This window comes from Synchiropus splendidus, chromosome 1, assembly GCF_027744825.2.
Source record: "Synchiropus splendidus isolate RoL2022-P1 chromosome 1, RoL_Sspl_1.0, whole genome shotgun sequence".
Lineage (NCBI taxonomy): Eukaryota > Metazoa > Chordata > Actinopteri > Syngnathiformes > Callionymidae > Synchiropus > Synchiropus splendidus.
Window position 1 is genome coordinate 70,879,937 of NC_071334.1, and position 25,132 is coordinate 70,905,068.

Consider the following 25,132-nt stretch of genomic DNA (forward strand, 5'->3'; position numbering starts at 1 on the left):
CAATGGGAGCCGCCTGGACCTCCACCCTGCCAGAGAGTCCCAGGTCCTTGGTCTGGGATGGATCTTCTGAAGCCATGGCCCCAACAAATCGTCCTGCAATCTCCAATCTAAAGCGAGACCGCCTCCGCTTCAGACTTTATATTCGCCGGGCGCCGCCGCGGCCTTGATGCGTCAAATAGACGCATCAAGGCCGCGCCAAAAGCTGGCGGTTGCCGAGCGACCAGTCTTTGAGTCTGAAGGTCTCGAATGTTTCCACTCAAGACACTGGACCGTGGCGGGAAGCCAACAGCGTTTCCTTACACGAAACAAGCGGTGTATCAAGGCAAGCGTGAAGACAGGAGACAGGAGAAGATGCCAGGGTGAGGACTTTATTGGACTCTACTCTCGCGCCATCAGCTTCTGCTTCTTCAGCTTCTTCTGGGACACCTGTGGGACAGAGGCCAGTTAGCGAGGCCCTCAGCAGCACGGGTGCAGATGCAGGTCCTGGGAGCTGCTCAGACTTCAGAGTGTTTTCATGGCTCATCCAAAGGTGTCCTAAGTGGTCATCAGCGCAGCACAGCGCAGGCAGCAGAGAGGCGGCGCTCCAGCTGGGCGGACTCACCTTCTTCTTCTGGGCCACCTCCTCCTCTGGCTTGGGGACGATTTGCTCCTTCTCTGTCAGGATCATCTCGATGTGGCACGGCGAGCTCATGTAGGGGTTGATGCGGCCGTGGGCGCGGTAGGTGCGCCTCCTCATCTTGGGGGCTTTGTTCACCTGGATGTGCTCGATCACCAGAGAGTCCACGTCCAGACCCTGCGAGCACAGGCCGGTCACACACTCCCCACAGGCTCGGCTGAGTGGCCAGGACACGGGAGCACCGTGTCAGTGCTCTGACACTGGGCCTTCCAGTGGAGACCACCGTGACCAGGCACCAACACCAAGGTCAGGTCATGAAAAACTGGAATTGTAAATCACTTTCATCAAGTGAAATAATGAAATTCCATATGATAACTGAACTTGCATTGTCTGCTTACAAAACTAAAATGAGTGAAATTGTTCTCAACATCACTTCATAAAGAAGCATTACCCCATACTGAAGGAAAAACTAAACTAAACTAAACACCTGAAACCCGCTCTAAAAACTAATTCAAACTAACTGAATTTGAAAGACAAAAATTCAAAACTAAAGGAAAACTGATGAAACAAACCCAAACTATTCTGCAGGAATCCAGACAGTACTGCGCAGAACTGAAAGGACAGCGAGTCAAAACTATCTGACAGACATTTCTTCCTGTTAAATACAGCGTTACATGCTTGCGAGCTTAAACTAATGCCGGTTTTGCCTCTAACGTCCAGGAAACTCCCATCCTGCAGCGCAGCTCCATCATTAACATGAGGAACAAAGCACCTCATTCGCTGACAGCACAAACACCAGAGAAGGAAATATGTCACTTCCAACTTGGTTTCAAGACAAAATGATCCCCTCAAGAGAAGAGTCCAAACTTCAGTTTCACTATGGCGACCGGATCCTGGGATGAGAGCCCTGCTAAACTCTCTCAGCCCCACCGAGTCACTCGCTGGACAACAGGACCACCACTGACCTTGAGCTCGGCGTTGCTCTCGGCGTTCTTCAGCATGTGCAGCAGGAACTCTGCGCTCTTCTTGGGCCAGCGTCCCTGTGTCCAGCCAAACTGTTTGGCCTGAAACGGAAGACTAACCATGAGAGCTGCCCGAGAACCCGTCCAACAAGAAGCAGTGGACAGAGAGCTGCTCAGAGTAAATCGGGTTGTTTTCATCATTCATCCAAAGGTGTCCTAAGATGGTCATCCTGGCAGCCTGGGCGGAGATTCAGCCACCGCGGCTCAACAACTCACCTGAGCACATCGGCCCACGCCGCCGTTGTAGCGCCGGAAGGGGACGCACTGGTGCTTGACGATGACGTCCCTCAGGTACTTGTTGGCCTTGCGGATGTGCATCCCTTTGATGGCCTGGGCCGTCTCACGGGTGTTCTGTCAGAGAGCAGGGTCGGCTTGCATCAGTCAACAGTGCTTCTGCTCCATGTAAACCAGGGGTCACCAAACTGTTCCAGAAATGGAACAACCAAACAGTCACAGCTGACTGACAACCACCCATTACAGATAAGTGGATTGGCTGGGAAACACCTGCACCCACTGCGGCCCTTTCTGGTGACCCCGGACGTGAACGACTGTGGGCAGCCTCACAGCTTAAGCCTGTGTCCCACTTCTCCCCCTAACACTAGGTTCTGAGCACCCTCCACTGTGAAGCTCCCTCCACTGTGAAGCTCCCTCCACGGTGAAGCTCCCTCCACGGTGAAGCTCCCTCCACGGTGAAGCTCCCTCCACGGTGAAGCTCCCTCCACGGTGAAGCTCCCTCCACTGTGAAGCTCCCTCTGATGACCAAGCGAAGTGACTGACGTCCCTCAGAATTGGGACAATACCTGATGACATCACACGTAAAGACGGCGTGTCATTGGCTGCCGTGCTGTGTCTTGTTTCCTGCATATCCAGTGTTGGAGACAACGTTTTGGAAATGACAGCTCCCATGTTTCTGCAACCTCTTGCATCGGCGCTGATCATCTCACTTGGTTTGGTGAACCAGCGGAGGAGAAATGGGCAGAGCCTATGTTGCGGTGACAGATGTGTCAGAGGTGTGAGGATGCTAACGTTAGCCTGGATGCTAGCCCACTGTGGTTTGTTCAGGAGAAATCCAAACCTACTGTTGAACATCCATGTGGTATTGTTCATGTTGTGGGACACGGTGGAGCATTTGGCTGGCTGACGTGTGACACCAGAGAGAGTCAACACAGGGAAGAGTGGTCCTGGCTACTAACATGTCCCTGTTGTCCTGTCCAACACTGTTGTGAGATCAAGTCCTTTGCTCTCCTGGACATCTCTCCACACTTCATCTTCCCACTTGGTTTCAAGTCAGCTCCGGAGCTCCCTGGGTTTGAAGGGATCATTTCAAGTGGTGAGCGGCCAGTGAGGAGGACTGGGACATGCCACACTGAGCCCACATCAGGGGGAGAGATGGGACACAGGCTAAATGAGCCGCCATGTCTTCAGAATGATCATCTTTTTAATAGATGAAAACTCACCATCTCAAACGTATTCAAGCAAGTAGAAAGTCAATATGGAGTTGGACATGACCATGGTGGTTTGTGGCATGTTTTCACCAAAAAAAAAGAGACTGCTGTCAGGTATGTAGAGACGGAGCGCACGAGGGCGGCTGTCAACTGGAGAGAGCTTAACTTCTCATGATTAAAAACTAGCCTTTTTACTACCACCAGTTGAGTAAGCGTCAAAACTCTCCTCTCAGCTGTTTGATGTTTTGCTGCATTACGTATTTTTGTTACGAGCACATGTGGTGTGTGTGTAGCAGGTAGCCTACTATACACACCATGTGCTCTCACAAGTTTCTATATTACGCCAGGACTCCTCCCATCACCATGGCAACCGATGAGGCAGTAATTACAACTCAATCCTTAAATTGATTGTTTCTGTGGAATACATTCACATTCATGCCACGACACTCGTGGGCCAGAAACAACACTAAACAAAGATGGTGTTCTGGCCACAACTGAACAGTGGGTACTTCTCAGAACTGCAGCAGGTTTCTCACCGACTCAAAATTGACCACGGTTGAGGTCACAAAACGTTTAAATGGCAACACCACGCACCTCTTGGATAAACAGCGACACCCTTTACATGACACTAACAGAACAAGACGCATAGTGAGGCACGTGGAAACCACCAAGCACGTTGCCCAGACGGGAAAGGTGGGCGTCCTTACCTTGAAGTGCACGCGGAGGTTGGAGCCCCTCGACTTGCATGCTGCAACACAAACACAGGGTGAGAAAGCGCAGCTCGCCGGCGCAGCCGCGTGTCGGAGCCGCCGGGGCTCAGAGCTGCTTGGTTTGTTTTCATGACTGATCCAAAGGTGTCCTAAGTGGTCATCACTGCTCAAGAGAAGACGCCAAAGAGACGCGAGCGTTCACTCACATTTGGTCGGGTTCTCGGGGTCGAGCGAGTAGCGGACCATTTTCAGAATCCTGAAAGAGAACACGACTTTATTGACAGCTGGAGCCTGTAGCTTTAGCATCCGCTAGCATGCCCCGGCGGAGGCGCCGGCGAAGCGGCTACTTAAAGCTGAATAATCGGGTTACACGTGCACATAATTGTAGCGTGATAGTGGAGCAGATTCAGCCTTGGAGTCGAGCTATAACAACAAATACAGCCCTTTAAACGCCACTGGAAACCAACATGGCGGACAGGCGAGACGCTTCTAAACCGGCACCCAACAAAACATCAATATCAGACGGACGCGGCCCACAACATACGGCAACACTAGTCATGCGGAACCATTCCCCGTTGAGTAGAGGCCACTAAAAGGCAGGATGAGCTGCATAAAGTGAAGATTTAATTTGGATTGTGTCGCTCACGACTAGAATAGTTCTCTCACCTCTGAGGCCGCGGAAGGAAGAGGAAGTCGGCGGGGCCGCGTGGCCTCTTCAGCGCCAACAGAGGCTCACGCGCCCTCTAATGTTCGGGAGGAGAACTGCAGCCGTCCAAGCCACGAACAGAACAATGCTGCAATCGTGTCTTTTTCACCTTTAACTGAATCACTGAGTTCAATAACTGCATTCCGTTTTCACTCACACATCTGTGTGTAAACATTCGTTTATTAACAGCCTCGTTTACCAGCCATCTTGAGTTCACGCGTGGGTTTTAAAATCATGTTTACATGGGTTTATTTTTAATCATTTTCACCAAAAAACGTGAGCGCCAAGCTCCGACGGCGTCATCCTGTAGCTGTTCTGGTTCCTAACACACATCCGGAGTGGTGCGTCCTGTGGAAGTCGTGTCCATCCGACTGATGTGCGTCACGGCCTCCTCAGCTCCGGTGGACGGAACTGCTCTGGTGGCTTCAGTTAACGGACCAAAACCTTCTGAGAGAAAGAGAAATGAATAGGAAAGAACAAGGGCAATAAAAGTGACAATATGAATGGAAATGCCGGTGAGTTTATCCACGTTCATTTCCCTCCCCAGGCCGTCAACAACGGAGCTCCGGTTGCCTCCCAACAGGGCATTTATGCTCCACATCAAGCCGCGGTGTCGGGTTGGGTCCTTCAAGCAGACCAAAGGAAGCCTTTGTTGACTGTCCACATGAAGGAGGATGAAAGGCGGACTCGTGGCCACACATCAGAGCTGGAGGACTCGCCATCCCCGCGGGCGAATCAAAGGTAATAAGTAGGATTATAAGTGGGGGACGACACATCTTCGGAGAAGAACCGTCATTGTCTGAGCGCTGCTCCGTCAAGAAGGAAAAAGGGGAACTGAAGTCATGCGGAACAGTCAAGCGAAGCAGCTGAGCGAGTGCGACTGTCAGTAGAGGAAACGGAAGCGAGCTCCAATGAAGCACCACAGCCAGGTGGACCATGAGCAGAGAGAAGATCAGCTGTTTGCAGAGAGCAAGAGGAAAGGCAGGCTGGAGGCGAGCCTCCACCTGGAGGGACAACCCACCGGCAGGTCAAAGAGCAAGGCCACCAAGATCACGGCGGACCTCCTCAGCCCTTTGATCTCTTCCTTCTTCGAATGCTTGACGGCTCACCAGCGGCGCCAGTTGGAGTCGGGCTCTCCTGGCGTGGCCACCAAGCTTCTTCTGGCGGAGCTTCTGTTCGACATCATGCTGCTGGTGTCCAACACCCTGCTGGAGGGTCTGAACGGTGCCCACGGCGCCACCTTCTCGAAAGTTGAGGTGGAGTCCTGCCTGGGCCAGGCTCTGTGTCAGAGCTTCAGGGACGTGCTGGACATGGACGGCGAGGACCAGACGACGCCCAGCTCCGACAACCTGACGGCTCTCGTGACGGCAGAGGTCAGGAAGACCCTCAACTCCATGCTCTCCATGGGCGACCAGGTGGCCAAGGCCGGCCGGATCCAGTGCAGCACCCGCTCGGGGACGGTGAACACCATGCTGCAGCACGCTCTGGCCATGCTGGAGGAGGGCATGAGGAGCAAGAGCCGCGAGTCGCCCCGGCTCCACCGCCGGAGGAAGAAGAGGAAGGAGTGGGTGACCTTCGCCGTGCCCATAGAAGAAGGGCCGTGCAGCGTGGCGCGGGAGGAAAGCCTCTCCTTCAAAGACAGCTTGGTTCTGGCCTCCCGGAAGGCTCTCCAGAGGATCCTCATGAAGGAGGTGGGGGACATGACACGCCCTCTTCTGGAGGAGAGCGAGTACAAGCAGCTCCAGTCGCGCTCTTCGCAGGAGGTCAGCGTCATGTCGGAGGAGATCTCCCACTCCCTGACCCAAGTCATGGTGAGCCCGGCGACACCCCGCCTGGCCCTCCCGGGCTCCAAGGAGCGCATGAAGACCTTCTTCACCATCTGCTTCTACCGGGCCTGGATTCTTCACCTGGTGCCGAAGCTGAGCAAGAGGTTTCACCTGCAGCCCAGGCAGGAGGGCGGCGCGCACACGCAGGCCTTCATCGACCGGGTGGACGCCCTGCTGGTGAAGGACGACGGTGCCTCGCTGTGGTTCAGGAGCCTGTCCTCCAGGAACATCGTCCTGCTGACCCACGAGCTCAGCGACCTCATTCACAGCCACCTCGGCCACCGCAGCGCCGCCGACGCCGCGTCCGGCCTGCTCGCCGACATCCACTACCGAGTCCAGGTCTTCCTGGTCCTGGCTAAGTGGTGGTGGAAGACCCAGGTGGACGGTCACGCGGAGCAGGTGTGCCAGTCGCTGACGGAGATCCCTGTGGCCGTCCTGTGCCCGCCCCTGCCTGCCCGGGACGTCGCTATGGAGGTGGGACTGAGGAAGATCGTGGTGGAGATCCTGGTGGAGAAGCTGGTCTCCCACATCTTCAAGAAGGCCAAGCCCAAAGAGCAGCAGGACAACTTGAGACCTGTGGTCTGCGACCTCTTCAGCGCCGTGTGGAAGGAAGTGAAGGACATGCAGGAGGAGCTGACGCCTGAGCTGATGAAGGACTTGGACAGAACGGTGGTTCAGGAGCTGTGCGAGCGCTTCAACGGTGACAACATGCTGGTGCTGATGCGCTACAGGCAGCGGGACTTCCTCAACTGCATCGCCCTGACGGTCAAGGAGCTGCTGACCATGCCGGCCAGGAAGCGGAAGGACGGCGGCGGCGGCGGCGGCGGCTTCTTCTCTTCGCTGGGAAACTCCATCAGACGCTTTCGAGAGAAACACGCCGACCGCAAGAGCTACTGATGCCTGATCCAGCCGTCCTCTGAGCTCTGCTTTATTTTGCACTTTTCACGGAAGCAAGTCGAGTTTTTAACCGTAGTGTTACTAGTGTTTTCGAGGTTTCACCATGACTGGTTGGTTGATTGGAATAAAACCTGTCATCATGAGCACTGACTACTGCAGATGGACACCAAGTGCTCCTCGTGTCACGGTCATCTAAATGGTGCTTTGTCAAGTCAGATGTTTTTAAGAACTGGCTCTGAAACAGCTGCAGTAGCAGTGCTTCTCCAGCAGGTGGCGTCGCGTCACGGCGGCGTTCCTCGAGCGAGCGCAGGATGGCGCCCTGAAACTGAAGCTGAAGGTGAAGCTTTCGACTTGTTACTTCATTGGTGTGTTTTAGCTGTTGACCGAAACTGGTGGGACACCAATTAAAAACAAATAAATCTGATGTTTTCATGTTTCACTCTGCCGCCACTTTCTCTCTCTGTTATTTGACTTCACGTGTCACCGGTGTGAAATTAATTTGATTGAATTATTGACATCATTCAGCGCGAAATAGTGGAACAACGCGTTCTAGAAAGGGCACCAACTGAGCGCCCCCTGCAGCCTGAGCGGACTCCCTGAGGAGCGAAACGATCAGTCAACTAGTGGGTGACGCTCAAGCGCGTGCGTGTTCTCCCTGAGCGCGTGCTCCTCTCTCTGTGTGTGTGTGTGTGTGTTTCTGTGAACAGTGTGTTCTCAGTGAGTTCTTTAGGCCGGTGAGTGTGTGTGTGTGTGTGTCATTGTGTGACTTTGTGTGCGTCGCTCTCATGTCGTGTGTGTGATACGTGTGTGTGTCGCCGTCAAGAGATCCCCCCACACGCGCGCGCGCCCCTGCATCCAATCCTCGTCGGCTCCCAACTCCGGCCCGCTGCGTCACAGCGAGGTCATCCAATCAGCACGCGGAGCCGAGCGGCTCTCAAAGTTTGGTTCGGCGGACGGACATCAGGAGTCCCGGTCCACTGTCACCCACTCACAACTTGTTGAACTCTCCTCACGGCGAGTCTCCTCCTGGCCCGGGCCAGACACGGACCTGGATCCGGGACCGCCGCGCCTCACGGAGCTCTGACCTTGGACCGGGGCCCGAGATGGGCTTCTAGTCTGCGCCGCCCCGGGCCGACTCAAGTCCCGGCATGTTAGCCGCGGGTCCGATGGACGGCTCCCGACAGAGCACCTTCCTCCTCAGCACCCCCCCTCTGGCGGCTCTGCACAGCATGACCGAGATGAAGACCCCGCTGTACCCGGCCTACCCGCTCTCCTCCCCCGGACCCAACTCCTCCACCTCCCCGGCCACCAGCTCGCCCAACCCGGGCGGCATGGCCGTGTCCTCGCCGGGGATCAAGTCCTCCACCGGGCTGTCGTCCGGCCTCGGTTCCCCGCAGCTCTGCTCCTCCGCGACCCCGCACGGGATTAACGACATCCTGAACCGGCCCTCCACCACCGTCGCCGCCGCCGCCGCCGCCTCGTCCTCGGCGGGGCTGCTGACCGGGCTGCCCCGCTTCAGCAGCCTCAGCCCGCCGCCTCCGCCCGGACTTTACTTCAGCCCCGGAGCCGCCGCGGTGGCTGTGGGCCGGTACCCCAAACCCCTGACGGATTTACCGGGCCGAACGCCGATTTTCTGGCCGGGAGTGATGCAGAGTCCGCACTGGAGGGAGGCCCGGTTCGCCTGCTCGCCCCGTAAGTGACTCGCGGGTCACCGGAACCAAAAAAAAAAAAAACCAAACAAACCTAACGACACTCTTGTGGTTTCAGATCAGAACTCGGTTCTCCTGGACAAGGACGGGAAGCGGAAACACACCCGGCCCACTTTCTCCGGACAGCAGATCTTCGCGCTGGAAAAGACTTTCGAACAAACAAAATATCTGGCGGGTCCGGAACGGGCCAGGCTCGCTTACTCGCTGGGCATGACGGAGAGCCAGGTGAAGGTGAGCAGCGGAGCCACGCCGCAGAAACACGGAGCAGCCGCACAGTCGCGTTTCTTTTGCTCTGGTTGAATCCAACACGCGACCGGTCCGTTTCAATGAGGTCACGGCTCGTTTCAAGCGGAAGCTCAGCCAGTGACCTGAATCAATCCCCACTATTTACCAACTTCTCTTTTTTTTATGTGACTGACGTGATCATTAGAAACGAAAAACAAAAACTCCACTGGAAAATGAAAGGACCATATTTGAAACAAAATGAGGTGAACAGGTCGGAAAAGTGGCCGAGCTCGTGAGGACCAGTGAGCGGGGAAATCAGCATCATAAAACCCGCAGAGATTATATTCATAAATCCTTTCCCTTTCTGAACGTCCAAAAACAGAAGTCACCGGCACGAAAATAACGCGAACATAAAACAGCGACCGCAGCAAATAAACGACGTGTAATGTGAGCAGGTCCACTGCGCGATTACAGCGGTGAAGGCGCCACATTAACGAGCCTTCAGGAGGGCGACGGAGTCGGTCATAAACCCATCCACAGACGAGTCAAATCTAACAAAGCCTTTGGGTTATTTATTTGGAAGGAAAATGGTCAGGATTGTTCGTGAGGTGTGATTCCGAACACGAACCCACATTATTAGAGCAGAGGACGACAGCCGAGTTCGACTCTCCACCTCGGGCCTTGAGCGCATGGTCGGTGTGATCATGGTGTGTTCTGATCCCGGAAAGGTCCGTTTTCTCATCCGAACACTCACGTCTGCTCATAACGTTAATTAAAAAAAAAAAAAAATTGTGTGAGTCCGAGTGATTCAGAGTTTATCTAGATTAGGCCCCGGATCTGGAGTAATTTAAATTCACATTGTCTCACGAAAATAAAAAAACACAGTTTTCCCCCCCTGGATCAGGTGTTTTAATCTGACGGCCTGATATATATATATATATATATATATATATATATATATATATATATATATATATATATATATATATATATATATATATATATATATATATATATATATAATGTGTTTCTTTAAAAAAAAAACAATCTGACATTTCTGTTCACTCGCAGGAAATATTCCACCGCGACGCACAGTTTTTGTAACCCCGGTGTCCCATCCGTGCTTTATGACCCGTGATTATTATTATCGTTATTATTGTTAATATAATGCCAAAACCATCCGGATGAAGTTCTGAGCCCAGCTGTCGTCCGCTCCTCTGGATCCGCGTCTAATCCACCACTCTCCCGCCGACGCGTGTCGTCTTCCCGTGCCTTCCGTCCTGTCACGACAGCGAGAGCAGAAAAATCATCTCAACAATTCAAACCAGAAAGCGAAAATATTCAATCAACTTTCGAATTATTTGCATTTTTTTCTTCTTTTTTCTATCCAGGTGTTAATTTCTTTTAACAGCCAGGTCACATGATGTTGACGAGGGATTCTGAAATCACTTTTCGGTCACATCAGACAGTAAATGTAGAACAGAACTATTGTACAAGAGGCGGGTAAAACGATCCGGTCTCACTGGGATTACACCACTCAGTCCCTGACGCAGATTTACAGTGTAAAAATGTCTATTGTCTGAATGTTTAAAATACTCTGGATTAGGGCTGCGGAAAAAAAAACAGAAGTTCAACCTGGACTCAGTGTTGTGCCGTGTAAAGATGCAGAGTCGCAGGATGAAAAGCAATTCAGAAATTTCAAGCCAAGGTGGAGGTGCTATTGACAGAGGTGGCGTTTCCAGACAAGGCCCGCAGGCCATCATCCAGGTCTTCAAACCAAGACCACAGGGACACAGGAATTTGAATGGGAATAAATGGACCTGCTAATAGTGAAATAATAATGTGTGAGATGAAAGTGACGTCACAGCGACTCAATTCACACACAGATCAGGCAGTGTAAATGGGATTACAATAATTTGACGTTTCACCTGGGAAGGTTTTGTGGAGTAATCTGCTGTCATTTATTCTGGAGGCCAACACTTGAGACACCTTTGGGGACAGTTTTAGAATGTTGATACTATTTTGCCGTGATAGCGCAGTGTGGGATTATCGAAGGGTAGAGCAGAATCAAACTTTAAACAGAGATGGATGAATTTTCTGTTTCTGAAACCGAGATGAAAACATCAGATTAAAGGCGTATGAGAAACAGCCGTCTCACTTGTCATGTGACGGCGCAAACACAGGTTAATAACCATCCGCTGGAGATAATCTGTGTTGCTGTTTCTCTGAGTGGGATTAGCACCGCACTCTCAACCACAGGAAGCAGTTTCACCTACAGAAGCAGGATCCCACTTTCTCCACAAAATGGACTTGGTTCAGAGTGTAAACACAATTCTGAAGATTTCCTTTACAGACTAATGAGCCCCTAATTGGGATTGGGATTATTTTGATAAAAGAATGATCCGAATCCACTGATCAGATGGTTATGAAGTCGTAGTACATGAGGAGCCAGTGCTGTGAGTTCGACGCTTCTTGTATTTAATCCAGACGAATCATGTTTCCACCGGCGCTAGTTGTGAGTCGACCTTGCAAAGACCAAAATAATCTGGGATTTTCCTGTTCCATCACATACGGAAATCAGGTGAAGCATGTTTCGCTGGGATTATTAGGGACGGAAAAGAAATGCAGCTATCCGTGCTGTGTTTGGAAGGGTAGACTATTCTATACTCCTGGATTCATTTGCGGGAGAGAGGACACGGCAGCACGTTAGATCAGAGAATGAAGGATCAGGGCGCTGGGATTATGCAGTCGTCTCATCAAATCTGAAGATTAGCTCATTTTGGATGCACAGAAAAAAGCTTGTATCTGCAGGGATTATCCGAGCGGGTCGTCCACATGGAGAAACAGGAGGACATCCTCTGTCTGGCCCTGACATTCCCTCACCAGAGTGGAGACCAAGAGGGTGAAGAAGAAGAGCGCGGCATGCTCAGATTAGCAGCGTGGATTATAGCACACCTGCTTCAGAGCTGACGGATTATCTCACCTGGATAGTCCGCTGAAATGATGTCTCAACTTGTTTCATCCGGAACAGTTCTGCTCATGATCAAACTGATGGCAGGTTGTGACGTCACCGCCCGAACTTTTTTTTTTCTTTCTTTTTTTTTTTACGATGCCCGATAATCAGAAAAGTGTTTCATCGTTACGCGTCCTGTGTCCGCCGCAGGTGTGGTTCCAGAACCGCCGCACCAAGTGGCGGAAGAAGCACGCGGCGGAGATGGCGTCGGCCAAGAAGAAGCAGGACTCGGAGACGGAGAGACTGAAGGGCGCGTCGGACGCGGAGGACGAGGACGACGACTACAACAAGCCTCTGGACCCGAACTCGGACGACGAGAAGATCACACAGCTGTTGAAGAAGCACACGCCGGCCGCGGCTCTGCTCGCCAGCGCGTCGGAGACCGACAGCTCGTAACGGACCCGCGGCACCGGCTGCGCTTTCCCCCCTCCATTTGAGTTTGCACGGAAGTGAGAGGTGATGGACACCGACATCCGACGAAGACGTGACGACGATGTGAATATCGATGTGTTTTTGTACAGACGCCACGTTTGCATTTGTTTTTTTTACACAGCTCGAGAGGGCCCACTGGCCCTGACCTCCGCACACACACACACACACACACACACACACACACACACTCGCTCACGCTCACACTTTGGGTTGATGTAAAAATGCACTTTTATTTAATAAAGATTTTAATGTTTCTGATGTGCCATCGTGGCAGTTGGTCGTCATCCTGAGCGCGCGGGATGAACAGCTCTGCTCTTCGGTCGAGACCAAGTTACTCTACGACGGAACACGGAGCGTCGTTCTGGCAGCTCATAAACGTCCGATCAATAATAACAACGCCATGTTTCTGGCGGCGCGGGAACAAATAAACAGCACTGAAGAAGCCCGTGACGCGGAAGTGGCGTGTCGGAGGAAGGGCCGCGAGTCTCCGCAATCTTCATCCTAAATTCGGACACGAGACGCAGCGCCGGAATCACGGCGCTCATTATGGGATGGCAGCGCAGCCACGCGACCGCGCGAAGACCTCGCAAAAATACAGACCTGATGATGTGATGGAGCTGATGAAGGTGATGATGACAACAGCACGATGAAGATGATGACGAAGAACAGTGACGATGAAGATGACAACAGTGATGATGAAGATGATGACGAAGAACAGTGACGATGAAGATGACAACAGCGATGATGAAGATGATGACGAAGAACAGTGACGATGAAGATGACAACAGCGATGATGAAGAAGGCAACAGCGATGATGAAGATGACAACAGCACGATGAAGATGATGACGAAGAACAGTGACGATGAAGATGACAACAGCGATGATGAAGATGATGATGAAGAACAGTGACGATGAAGATGACAACAGCACGATGAAGATGACAACAGCACGATGAAGATGACAACAGTACGATGAAGATGACAACAGTACGATGAAGATGACAACAGTACGATGAAGATGACAGCTGCGGTGATGAAGATGACAACAGCACGATGAAGATGACAGCTGCGGTGATGAAGATGACAACAGCGGTGATGAAGATGATGACGAAGAACAGTGACGATGAAGATGACAACAGCACGATGAAGATGATGACGAAGAACAGTGACGATGAAGATGACAACAGTACGATGAAGATGACAGCTGCGGTGATGAAGATGATGATGAAGAAGAGGACAGTGATGAGTGAGGAAGACGGAGCGGCGACGGCGAGGCTCTCAGCGGCGCTGCAGGTGCAGCAGCAGGTAATGAGCTGGGAGCCGCCGCAGGTGAGCAGGAACATGATCCAGGCTGATGGAACACGGCCGCGGCCCGCTGGGACCAGCAGCAACATCTGTTCTGCGGCTCCTCCGCCAGCCCTCCAAGTACTACACAGCGGCAGTACTTCTCTCTGGCCCTCGGCCACAGGTGCCGGTACCTGTGGAGCGGCGGCGCCACCTGTGGAGTGCTGCGCCTGAGCACAAAGAGCTGGTCGCCGCTCAGGTTGTACTACACGAGATTAGAGAGCAGAACAGCAGGTCTTATCAGGCCGCGGCGCCGCCTGCAGGCCCCAGATAAGCCCAGCCACGGGGGCCGGGGGAGGGGCCTCCATGGCTGAGCGGACCTGCTGAGGGAGAAGAGGCGCAGCGTCGCTGGGTCATGTGACCAGAAGCTCAGGAGACTGTAGGCTCGGAGGAGGGTTCCTTCGCCAGGGAATGTTCTCCTGAAGGAGGATAACATTGATTTTGTTTGGAAAGATGACAGAAGCGTGATGATGAAGAAAGTGGTGGTGGTGATGATGATGATGATGATGATGAAGGTGGTGATGATGATGTAGAGCAGGGGTGGCCAAGCAGTCGGAGGCTAGGAGCCCCACTGTTTGACTGTGCTGCTGAACAGAGCCACGTCCTACAAACATGTCAGGCTGTGAGGCTGCACCTGAGCAGCTGCTCACCTGACTTAGCGGCAGTACAGCAGTTAAAGCTCCTCCCTGGGTGTCACCAGGCTGCTGCTTCACATCCAGCATGTCTCTTGTGCATGTCTTTTTAAAATGCATACATTTTTAAATCAGAATATCAAGTGGCGCAGATAGAAATGTGTGCGCCATTTATTTAACTTATAGATATTTTTTACGTGGCTCCTGCCACCAATAACATCAGCCCAGTCTGTGTTATGTGAGCGACGCTGCAGCGTCTCATCTTCACTCCACTGAAGTAAACACGACCACTCCACGATGATCCACAATGAATAATAGGTGAAACACATGCCATACGTTGAGTTGAGGGAGTGACAAAGTGAAACGTGGAACTAGGTCATGTTAAATCGTGCTGATCGTGGATCTGATGACGGTCTTAGGACCGCGGCTCACATCGACGTGCTCTGAGCCGGGGGGGGGGGTGCAAATGATGATGAAGATGATCAAGGTGGTGATGAAGATGATGGTGATGAAGAGGAAAAAGATGGAGGATGGAACTTCTCCACAAAAAAATAAAGGAAATTCCCAACTCAAAAATCCAAACCAAAGACGCAGCAATGGCAAGAGTTGAACAAAAGGAGACTCAAACGCTAAACAACTTGAGTTTTGGTAACCAAGTCAGAGCGGCCACAGTTAGAAGCTGTGACCGGTGGAGCAGGACGAATAAACACGATCAACAATATCCCGCCACATCAAATACTGTTGTAGTGAGTGAAGGCAGGTTGGTGTGGGCGCGGCGCCGCGGCCCGGCAGCAGACCCACGGGCGCGTGGCCCCTGGGAACTGTGCGATGCTGGTGGGACGTTCAGCCGGACCTTAATAAACAGGATAAACAGGCTGCAGTCGATCGCCACACAGACGCGCCGCCGGCGAGGCTTCTGGAGAGGGGCAGGGGGGCGGGTGGGTGTGGGGGGGGAGCAAGGAGGGGTGACGGGGCTCAGCTAAGTAATGACAAAATGAGCACCTCCAGTCGACTCGGGCGATGAAACGCCGCGCCCTCATCACCCGAGTCTTTTGTTGTGAATTTTATTAGCAGCGGCCGCTAAAATAACCTGTTAGCGCGGCGCACAGAGCAGCAATAATAACCTCCTCAATCATATTTTAAAAGTCACGTTGAGACGCCGCCGTAATTCATCTCTATGCAAATCCGCCGCTGTCGGCCCATTAGCGCGCCGCGGCCTCGCTTTTATTAAAATGCGTCCGCCGCCACTCTCTCCTGACTCCGGGCCGATAAAACACCCGCGCAAGAATTATTGCAACTATTAGTGTAACATATGGACGACGTGCTCTCGGCGGATAAAAACCAACAGATAAAGTGGCGGGGTCGCCGGGCGGGAGGAGGGGTGTGAGTGCTGCCGGGAATCCAACCTGGATTACAGATTCATTTGTGTAAACGCCAGAGACAGCCGCCAGCAGTCGAGCGCATCAGCGGGATGAACAGCCGCGCAGTACTGACCAGTACTTTCAGCCGAAACACAAACATTACAGCCACGCGACTCAATAATTACCACAACTAACCTCGCTACTGCCTCCAGAGGAGCGATCAGTGTGCTACCACGAGTGGTGTTGATTGATGTTCATAGTACCACGAGCAGAAAAGCTACTACTGCCGTTCTACTCCCACTCATCAGGCTACTAACCCATCCAAAGCTAGGGCGACTAAAGCTGCTGTTATCTGTGAGCATTTCGACAACTGCTTCTACTATTTGTGTGACTATTACTGTTAGCATTTATATGACAACTGCGACTGTTAGCATTTAGCATCACCAGTGCTATCACAAGAACTTGCTTCCTTGTTGACACTGTGACAAGCTACAAAAACAGTTCCAGCTAGCATGGCAGCTAGCTAGAGAGGTGACGGCTACAGACACTGCTAATACCTACTGAGCTTTCACGCTGTAACTGTCGTCACTGCTGACACCACCACCTGCCGAAACAACCTCAGTTTTGGCGGGAAAAGGCAGGTGGTCATAATAGCAGGCTGAAATCTTCCCTTTATTTCCCTGAACCCACCGAATCGTTTGAGGAAATAATTAAGGCGCTCAAGTGTCTCGAGCGGGCGAGTGGCGGCGGGAGGCTCCGCCCCCTGACAGATGAGCTGTCACTCAACAGTTAATCATAGTCAGACGATGATGTCACGCTCGTGTGGGCGTCGGCCTCCTCTCTCTGATCGACTCATTCGTTTCTCGCGGATCATTAAACATCCAGAGGCCCGACGTTGTAGCCGAACGATCACATGATTGACACCCTGTGTCACATGACTCGCCCGCACCACCACGACGGAACTCATTAGCGGCGAGAAGACGAGCAAAAGACGCCGTGTTGTTTATCAAAACTGCGGGAGATGTTCGGCGCGGTGATGTTGATGGTTGTGACCCGACAAACCGGCGAACGCTCTAGTGGCGGAACTCTCCGGAAGCACCTGACAGAGGCAGCGATGAAACATGAAGTGCATTCTCTCCAACGAGCAAGTCAGATTTTCTTGGCTAATGATGCTAATCGTCCATGGATGCAAAAAAACATTTTTGAATATAATGTGATTAAAATGTTATTCTGCAGTTAAAATAACAGTGAATAGGATATTTGCGTCGGTATTTTATGATGATTCTTTATCAACTTTGTAAAGGAAGTGTGTGAACTCAAACAGGAAGAGGAAGTGACCGGGTGTGAGAACAGGACGAATCAAATGGTGCTGAGCTGGAGCGACCACAAGTGGCCGCCGAGTGTGGCGATCATGTCACGCCCACGATTCGAGGGCACTTTGCCAAACTATGAAGTGAACCAACGTTTGCCGAGCATTTGTCCGACGGCGACGACACATCTTGGTCCTTGTCAGACCAGGAAGTAGAACAGATGCTAGGCTAACCACCTGCCTGACCAGTATCGCCTCTTGCTATAAACGTTCGGCGTGGGGAAGAAAACACCTTTGTTTGCAGTTTGTTTTACTCATTAACAAGTTTCGGAGAATCCAATCGTGACCGCCGGCTGCGACATCATGGCCCGGTTTGGTAGCTACAGTACCAACTAGCTTTGTGGTGTGGTTTTGTTTGCGGCGTTCTTAGCTGAAATCAACCGTCAGATTTAATCATTCCTGTAACAGATGCTATTTTCTAATGCTAAGCTAATTGCTAAACTGTAAACTTGTGATCTTGGTGCGATGCTAATTGCTTTGCTCATGCTAAGCTAACGGCTAAAAACTAAACTGACTGGACCAACAAAATAAACCACAAAGAAAACGATGAAAAACAAACAAACGCAGTCTCTAATCCTGGTGGTCGTAATGTTTTAGCTGACTGGTGTCTGGAAATCCATTCCACTCAGACAGGAAACGTGACTAGACAAACAGGAAGTAGTGGTCTATAACTTGTGTGGCGGGTTGCGAGTCTGCTGAACAAGCAGCAGCCTTGTTTGTTTTCCTGCTCGACCTTGTTGTCTGTCGCTCAGCTCAGCGCCTTGTTTGCTTTATTGACTGACGGCCGCCTCCTCACCCTCCTCACCCTCCTCACCCCCCTCACGTCTAAATGGCTTTTCATTTTTTATTGGCAGCCGCTGCTGACGGACGGATTTACACCACGTGTTTTACTGGAGCCCGTCAAGTCAGGTGATAAAAGCAAAGATGGAGGCTGAACTCAGCAGACGGAGGAGGGGGAGGAGGGGGAGGCAGGCGAGGGCGGGGGGAGAGAAAACTCAGGTGAGTGGGAGCCAGGTGAGGAGGGTCAGACGACGGAGAGAGGAGGAGGTGATGAGGGAAGACAAGAGGAAGAGAAGAGAGCCGGGCGGGACGGAGAGAGGGAGGAGAAGCTTCCGGTCCATGAGGTGGGCGGGGCCACGACTCGACACAAAGAGCTCCTGAACTTGAGAACCTGGATCGATTATGGAGATGCGGCGCCGCTGACCTCCACCGTGTGACCTCCACCGCGTGACCCCCACCATGTGACCCCCACCATGTGACCCGCTGGTATCGACGGAGGGAGATTCGTGGGCAGTTAAATCCGACTCTGATCAGATCAGTTTAAAAGGTTCCCTCTGAGTGGAATTAACCGGACGATGTGGGGTGACCACATCTGGGGGGGCGTGACCTCCGACCTCTGAACCCGTGACTGGCGTCTGGTCAGCAGACCCCCCACGCACTTAAGAATCGTCCACAGACAAGGTTTGGCGCGGATCAATACGCGACTTGGTAAGTAGCCATAAGAGTCGCTTTTGGATATGAGTGGCGCGGCGGTGGGCGGGTTCACGATCGCCACATGTTATCTGGACAGCTCTGTCGATACCGGGAAAGTTGGCCGGGCGGTTAATGGCAGCGGCGAGGCGACAGCCATTGCTGAACCACAACAAAACGTCATCTGTGAACCTGTGGAGGTCAGAGGCCACTGATGAGTGTACCAGGACAACACAGCCATGTTTGGACTGCCACAACAGAAGCTCCCTCAAAGACCCCGGGCAGACTTGGTGCCGCAGGTCGACTGTGGCACTCGACAAAAACACAAACATCAGAGAGATGTTGACAGCGATGCTGGCGATGATAAGAGACCAGGGACCAGAGACCTGATACAAAAGACCAGGGACCAGACACCAAGGACCAGAGACGAGACACATGTGAACAAGTACAAAAACAAGGGACAACAGCCCAGATAGCAGGGACCGAGGACCAGAGACCACAGACCTGAGACCAGGAGCCAAGAACCAGTGACCAGACACAAGAGACACGATGCCAGGGACCAGACATCAGAGACCCGAGACAAGAGAAACAAAGGCAGGCACCAGAAACCAGGAACAAAAGACCACAGACCAGAAACCTGAGACAATCGACCCAGAAACCAGAGAAGAGGGACCAGAGACCAAGTACAAGAGATAGGAGACCAGAGACAAGAGACACTAAGTCAAGAACCAGAGACCAGGGAGAAAAGACCGGAGACCAGGGACAGGGGACCTGTGATAATCCCGCACTGCAGTTGAATCCAACAAGCCGGTAGTTTTGAGGTTGGATCTCTAAACTCACAGTTTTGCTGGGGACCAGAGGCGTGATCTTTCAAGACTCATCATGGAGGAGACTCTGACTCAAACCTGGTGTCAGGTGCATCATGGGAGATCGTTCAGTTGACCCCCTCATCGGCCCGGACATCCGACAAATTGACCTTTGCGCGGGGACAAAAGGTCCCTGCGGGCCCCAGCCAGCAGGAGGGGGTGGTGAGGGGTCAGAGGTCAGCGGGTCAAAAAGACTGAGTCAAGTGAAAGGGTGCAACTTTCTCAACACGTTTAAATTTTGGCTGAAGGAGTGACGATGAGCATGGACGAAGGGCCTCTCACATCATCGTCATGATGGCGTGCTGGGGCTCCTGCGTCCAGTGAACCACCTGCTCAGCGAGCAGACGCTGATGTCCAGTGTTTGAACGATCGCGAGCTTGACTTCCACACGAGTCATCGCCCTCGATGATGCAGCCGCCTCAGGCAGCCGTGAGTGACCTGCGGGGGCGGGTCCTCGTGGTGAGTGACAGCAGAGAGTGGCTGTCAGAGAGAGAGAGAGACGACAGAAGAGTGTGAGTCACTGCAGGTCGCTGTGACAACCGCTTCAGGCTTTCAGCTCCAGAGTCGGAGAGCAGCCTTGAGTGACCACTGACACGAGTCACCTGACAGGTGATCAGACAGGTGAGGTGACTCGTGTCTGACTCGTGTCAGGTGACTCGTGTCAGAGGTCAGGTGACTCGTGTCAGAGGTCAGGTGACTCGTGTCTGTGGTCAGGTGACACGTGTCTATGGTCAGGTGACACGTGTCTGTGGTCAGGTGACACGTGTCTATGGTCAGGTGACACGTGTCTGTGGTCAGGTGACACGTGTCTATGGTCAGGTGACACGTGTCTATGGTCAGGTGACACGTGTCTGTGGTCAGGTGACTCATGTCTATGGTCAGGTGACACGTGTCTATGGTCAGGTGACACGTGTCTGTGGTCAGGTGACACGTGTCTGTGGTCAGGTGACACGTGTCTGTGGTCAGGTGACACGTGTCTGTGGTCAGGTGACACGTGTCTGTGGTCAGGTGACACGTGTCTATGGTCAGGTGACACGTGTCTGTGGTCAGGTGACACGTGTCTATGGTCAGGTGACACGTGTCTGTGGTCAGGTGACACGTGTCTATGGTCAGGTGACACGTGTCTATGGTCAGGTGACACGTGTCTGTGGTCAGGTGACACGTGTCTATGGTCAGGTGACACGTGTCTGTGGTCAGGTGACACGTGTCTGTGGTCAGGTGACACGTGTCTGTGGTCAGGTGACTCATGTCTATGGTCAGGTGACACGTGTCTATGGTCAGGTGACACGTGTCTGTGGTCAGGTGACACGTGTCTATGGTCAGGTGACACGTGTCTGTGGTCAGGTGACACGTGTCTATGGTCAGGTGACACGTGTCTGTGGTCAGGTGACACGTGTCTATGGTCAGGTGACACGTGTCTGTGGTCAGGTGACTCGTGTCTATGGTCAGGTGACACGTGTCTATGGTCAGGTGACACGTGTCTGTGGTCAGGTGACACGTGTCTGTGGTCAGGTGACACGTGTCTGTGGTCAGGTGACACGTGTCTATGGTCAGGTGACACGTGTCTGTGGTCAGGTGACACGTGTCTGTGGTCAGGTGACACGTGTCTATGGTCAGGTGACACGTGTCTGTGGTCAGGTGACACGTGTCTATGGTCAGGTGACACGTGTCTGTGGTCAGGTGACACGTGTCTGTGGTCAGGTGACTCATGCCTATGGTCAGGTGACACGTGTCTATGGTCAGGTGACACGTGTCTGTGGTCAGGTGACACGTGTCTATGGTCAGGTGACACGTGTCTGTGGTCAGGTGACACGTGTCTGTGGTCAGGTGACTCGTGTCTGTGGTCAGGTGACACGTGTCTGTGGTCAGGTGACACGTGTCTGTGGTCAGGTGACTCGTGTCTAAGGTCAGCTGACTCGTGTCTAAGGTCAGGTGACTCGTGTCTGTGGTCAGGTGACACGTGTCTATAGTCAGGTGACACGTGTCTATGGACAGGTGACACGTGTCTGTGGTCAGGTGACACGTGTCTGTGGTCAGGTGACACTTGTCTGTGGTCAGGTGACACGTGTCTATGGTCAGGTGACTCGTGTCTATGGACAGGTGACACGTGTCTGTGGTCAGGTGACACGTGTCTGTGGTCAGGTGACACGTGTCTGTGGTCAGGTGACACGTGTCTATGGTCAGGTGACACGTGTCTGTGGTCAGGTGACACGTGTCTGTGGTCAGGTGACACGTGTCTATGGTCAGGTGACACGTGTCTGTGGTCAGGTGACACGTGTCTGTGGTCAGGTGACTCATGTCTATGGTCAGGTGACTCGTGTCTGTGGCCGCTGTGCTGTAGTTCTGGAAGGAGGGAGTTTACAGCGTGGAGTTCACTCAGGGTTTGATTCCCCGGCCTGGGATTGGAAGCCAGGACCCCGTGCTTGCTGTCCTGGAGCAACAGTAGCGGGAGGAACCCCGGTGAGAGCCTCATTCATCATCCGCTGGTGTAATTAAACAGCCCGTCCTGCAGGGGGCGCCACCTCTGGACACTGACCTTCTGCGGAGTTCAACTTGGCCACATGACGTTGCCATGGCGACGCAGTCATGGCATGACAGTTCTTCAGCGGTTACCGTGGTAACTGGACCGCCTCAGCTCTGGTGGCAGGCACGGCGAGGACGGCGGGTCATGTGACCATCGACGATGAAGTCATTCGTCGCCATTGGAAGCCGTTGATGATCTGAGCGATTAAAGGCTGCGTGTGTCTGCCGACCTTTGACCTGTGAGCAGACTCTGATGTCTGTTTGTGACATGAGAAGTCAATGAGGTCAATGAGAAGATTCAAGGAGATGACGCCGTGGGGGAGGGGCCACCTGTGTGTGAGGTCACACCCGCTGGCATCATCATGGTCAGGGCTGCCTGCAGACACCAGTCACCTGACCTCAACACGCGTCACCTGACCACAGACACCAGTCACCTGACCTCTGACACGTGTCACCTGACCACAGACACAAGTCACCTGACCTCAGACACAAGTCACCTGACCACAGACACGAGTCACCTGACCTCAGACACGATTCACCTGACCACAGACACCAGTCACCTGACCTCTGACACGTGTCACCTGACCACAGACACAAGTCACCTGACCTCAGACACAAGTCACCTGACCACAGACACGAGTCACCTGACCTCAGACACGATTCACCTGACCTCAGACACAAGTCACCTGACCACAAACACGAGTCACCTGACCTCAGACACAAGTCACCTGACCACAGACACGAGTCACCTGACCACATACACAAGTCACCTGACCACAGACACGAGTCACCTGACCTCAGACACAAGTCACCTGACCACAGACACGAGTCACCTGACCACAGACACGAGTCACCTGACCTCAGACACCAGTCACCTGACCTCTGACACGTGTCACCTGACCACAGACACGTGTCACCTGACCACAGACACGTGTCACCTGACCACAGACACGAGTCACCTGACCACAGACACATGTCACCTGACCACAGACACGAGTCACCTGACCTCAGACACCAGTCACCTGACCTCTGACACGTGTCACCTGACCACAGACACGAGTCACCTGACCTCAGACACCAGTCACCTGACCTCTGACACGTGTCACCTGACCACAGACACGTGTCACCTGACCACAGACACGAGTCACCTGACCACAGACACGTGTCACCTGACCACAGACACGAGTCACCTGACCTCAGACACGATTCACCTGACCACAGACACGAGTCACCTGACCTCAGACACTAGTCACCTGACCTCAGACACGAGTCACCTGACCACAGACACGAGTCACCTGACCTCAGACACAAGTCACCTGACCTCAGACACGAGTCACCTGACCTCAGACACAAGTCACCTGACACGAGTCAGACACGATTCACCAGACCATAGACACGAGTCACCTGACCACAGACACAAGTCACCTGACCACAGACACGTGTCACCTGACCACAGACACGAGTCACCTGACCTCAGACACGATTCACCTGACCACAGACACGAGTCACCTGACCTCAGACACTAGTCACCTGACCTCATACACGAGTCACCTGACCACAGACACGAGTCACCTGACCTCAGACACAAGTCACCTGACCTCAGACACGAGTCACCTGACCTCAGACACAAGTCACCTGACCTCAGACACGATTCGCCTGACCATAGACACGAGTCACCTGACCACAGACACAAGTCACCTGACCTCTGACACGTTTCACCTGACCACAGACACAAGTCGCCTGACCTCAGACACGAGTCACCTGACCTCAGACACGAGTCACCTGACCACAGACACGCGTCACCTGACCTCTGACACGTTTCACCTGACCACAGACACAAGTCACCTGACCTCAGACACGAGTCACCTGACCTCAGACACAAGTCACCTGACCACAGACACAAGTCACCTGACCTTTGACACGAGTCACCTGACCTCAGACACAAGTCACCTGACCTCAGACACCAGTCACCTGACCTCTGACACGTGTCACCTGACCACAGACACGAGTCACCTGACCTCAGACACCAGTCACCTGACCTCTGACACGTGTCACCTGACCACAGACACGTGTCACCTGACCACAGACACGAGTCACCTGACCACAGACACGTGTCACCTGACCACAGACACGAGTCACCTGACCTCAGACACGATTCACCTGACCACAGACACGAGTCACCTGACCTCAGACACTAGTCACCTGACCTCAGACACGAGTCACCTGACCACAGACACGAGTCACCTGACCTCAGACACAAGTCACCTGACCTCAGACACGAGTCACCTGACCTCAGACACAAGTCACCTGACACGAGTCAGACACGATTCACCAGACCATAGACACGAGTCACCTGACCACAGACACAAGTCACCTGACCACAGACACGTGTCACCTGACCACAGACACGAGTCACCTGACCTCAGACACGATTCACCTGACCACAGACACGAGTCACCTGACCTCAGACACTAGTCACCTGACCTCAGACACGAGTCACCTGACCACAGACACGAGTCACCTGACCTCAGACACAAGTCACCTGACCTCAGACACGAGTCACCTGACCTCAGACACAAGTCACCTGACCTCAGACACGATTCGCCTGACCATAGACACGAGTCACCTGACCACAGACACAAGTCACCTGACCTCTGACACGTTTCACCTGACCACAGACACAAGTCGCCTGACCTCAGACACGAGTCACCTGACCTCAGACACGAGTCACCTGACCACAGACACGCGTCACCTGACCTCTGACACGTTTCACCTGACCACAGACACAAGTCACCTGACCTCAGACACGAGTCACCTGACCTCAGACACAAGTCACCTGACCACAGACACAAGTCACCTGACCTTTGACATGAGTCACCTGACCACAGACACGTGTCACCTGACCACTGATCTGCAGGTCAGCTGGTACTAGTCCAATGTCAGCGGGAAAGTCCTGCGCCACTGAAG

General features: G+C 53.0%; 2 protein-coding genes and 3 non-coding genes across 5 annotated transcripts; 1 reads left to right on the forward strand and 4 right to left on the reverse strand.

Moving 5' to 3' along the window:
• Positions 1-347: 347 nt before the first annotated feature.
• On the reverse strand, positions 348-4,516 carry rpl17 (ribosomal protein L17). The gene is made up of 7 exons (XM_053879130.1): positions 4,460-4,516; positions 4,000-4,049; positions 3,791-3,831; positions 1,855-1,989; positions 1,582-1,680; positions 602-793; positions 348-426 (listed from the first exon to the last, which is right to left on the reverse strand). Exons 2-7 carry the CDS (start codon positions 4,037-4,039, stop codon positions 379-381), a joined length of 555 nt encoding a protein of 184 aa, XP_053735105.1. The 5' UTR covers positions 4,040-4,049; positions 4,460-4,516; the 3' UTR covers positions 348-378.
• On the reverse strand, positions 490-554 carry LOC128752988 (small nucleolar RNA SNORD58). The gene has a single exon (XR_008413739.1). It is a non-coding gene; the product is annotated as a small nucleolar RNA SNORD58 (small nucleolar RNA).
• On the reverse strand, positions 1,747-1,815 carry LOC128752985 (small nucleolar RNA SNORD58). The gene has a single exon (XR_008413736.1). It is a non-coding gene; the product is annotated as a small nucleolar RNA SNORD58 (small nucleolar RNA).
• LOC128752986 (small nucleolar RNA SNORD58) lies at positions 3,895-3,962 on the reverse strand. The gene has a single exon (XR_008413737.1). It is a non-coding gene; the product is annotated as a small nucleolar RNA SNORD58 (small nucleolar RNA).
• Positions 4,517-8,265: 3,749 nt separating the features above from the next.
• On the forward strand, positions 8,266-12,658 carry nkx6.1 (NK6 homeobox 1). The gene is made up of 3 exons (XM_053848962.1): positions 8,266-8,914; positions 8,990-9,162; positions 12,320-12,658. Exons 1-3 carry the CDS (start codon positions 8,371-8,373, stop codon positions 12,563-12,565), a joined length of 963 nt encoding a protein of 320 aa, XP_053704937.1. The 5' UTR covers positions 8,266-8,370; the 3' UTR covers positions 12,566-12,658.
• The last annotated feature ends 12,474 nt before the right edge of the window (positions 12,659-25,132 follow it).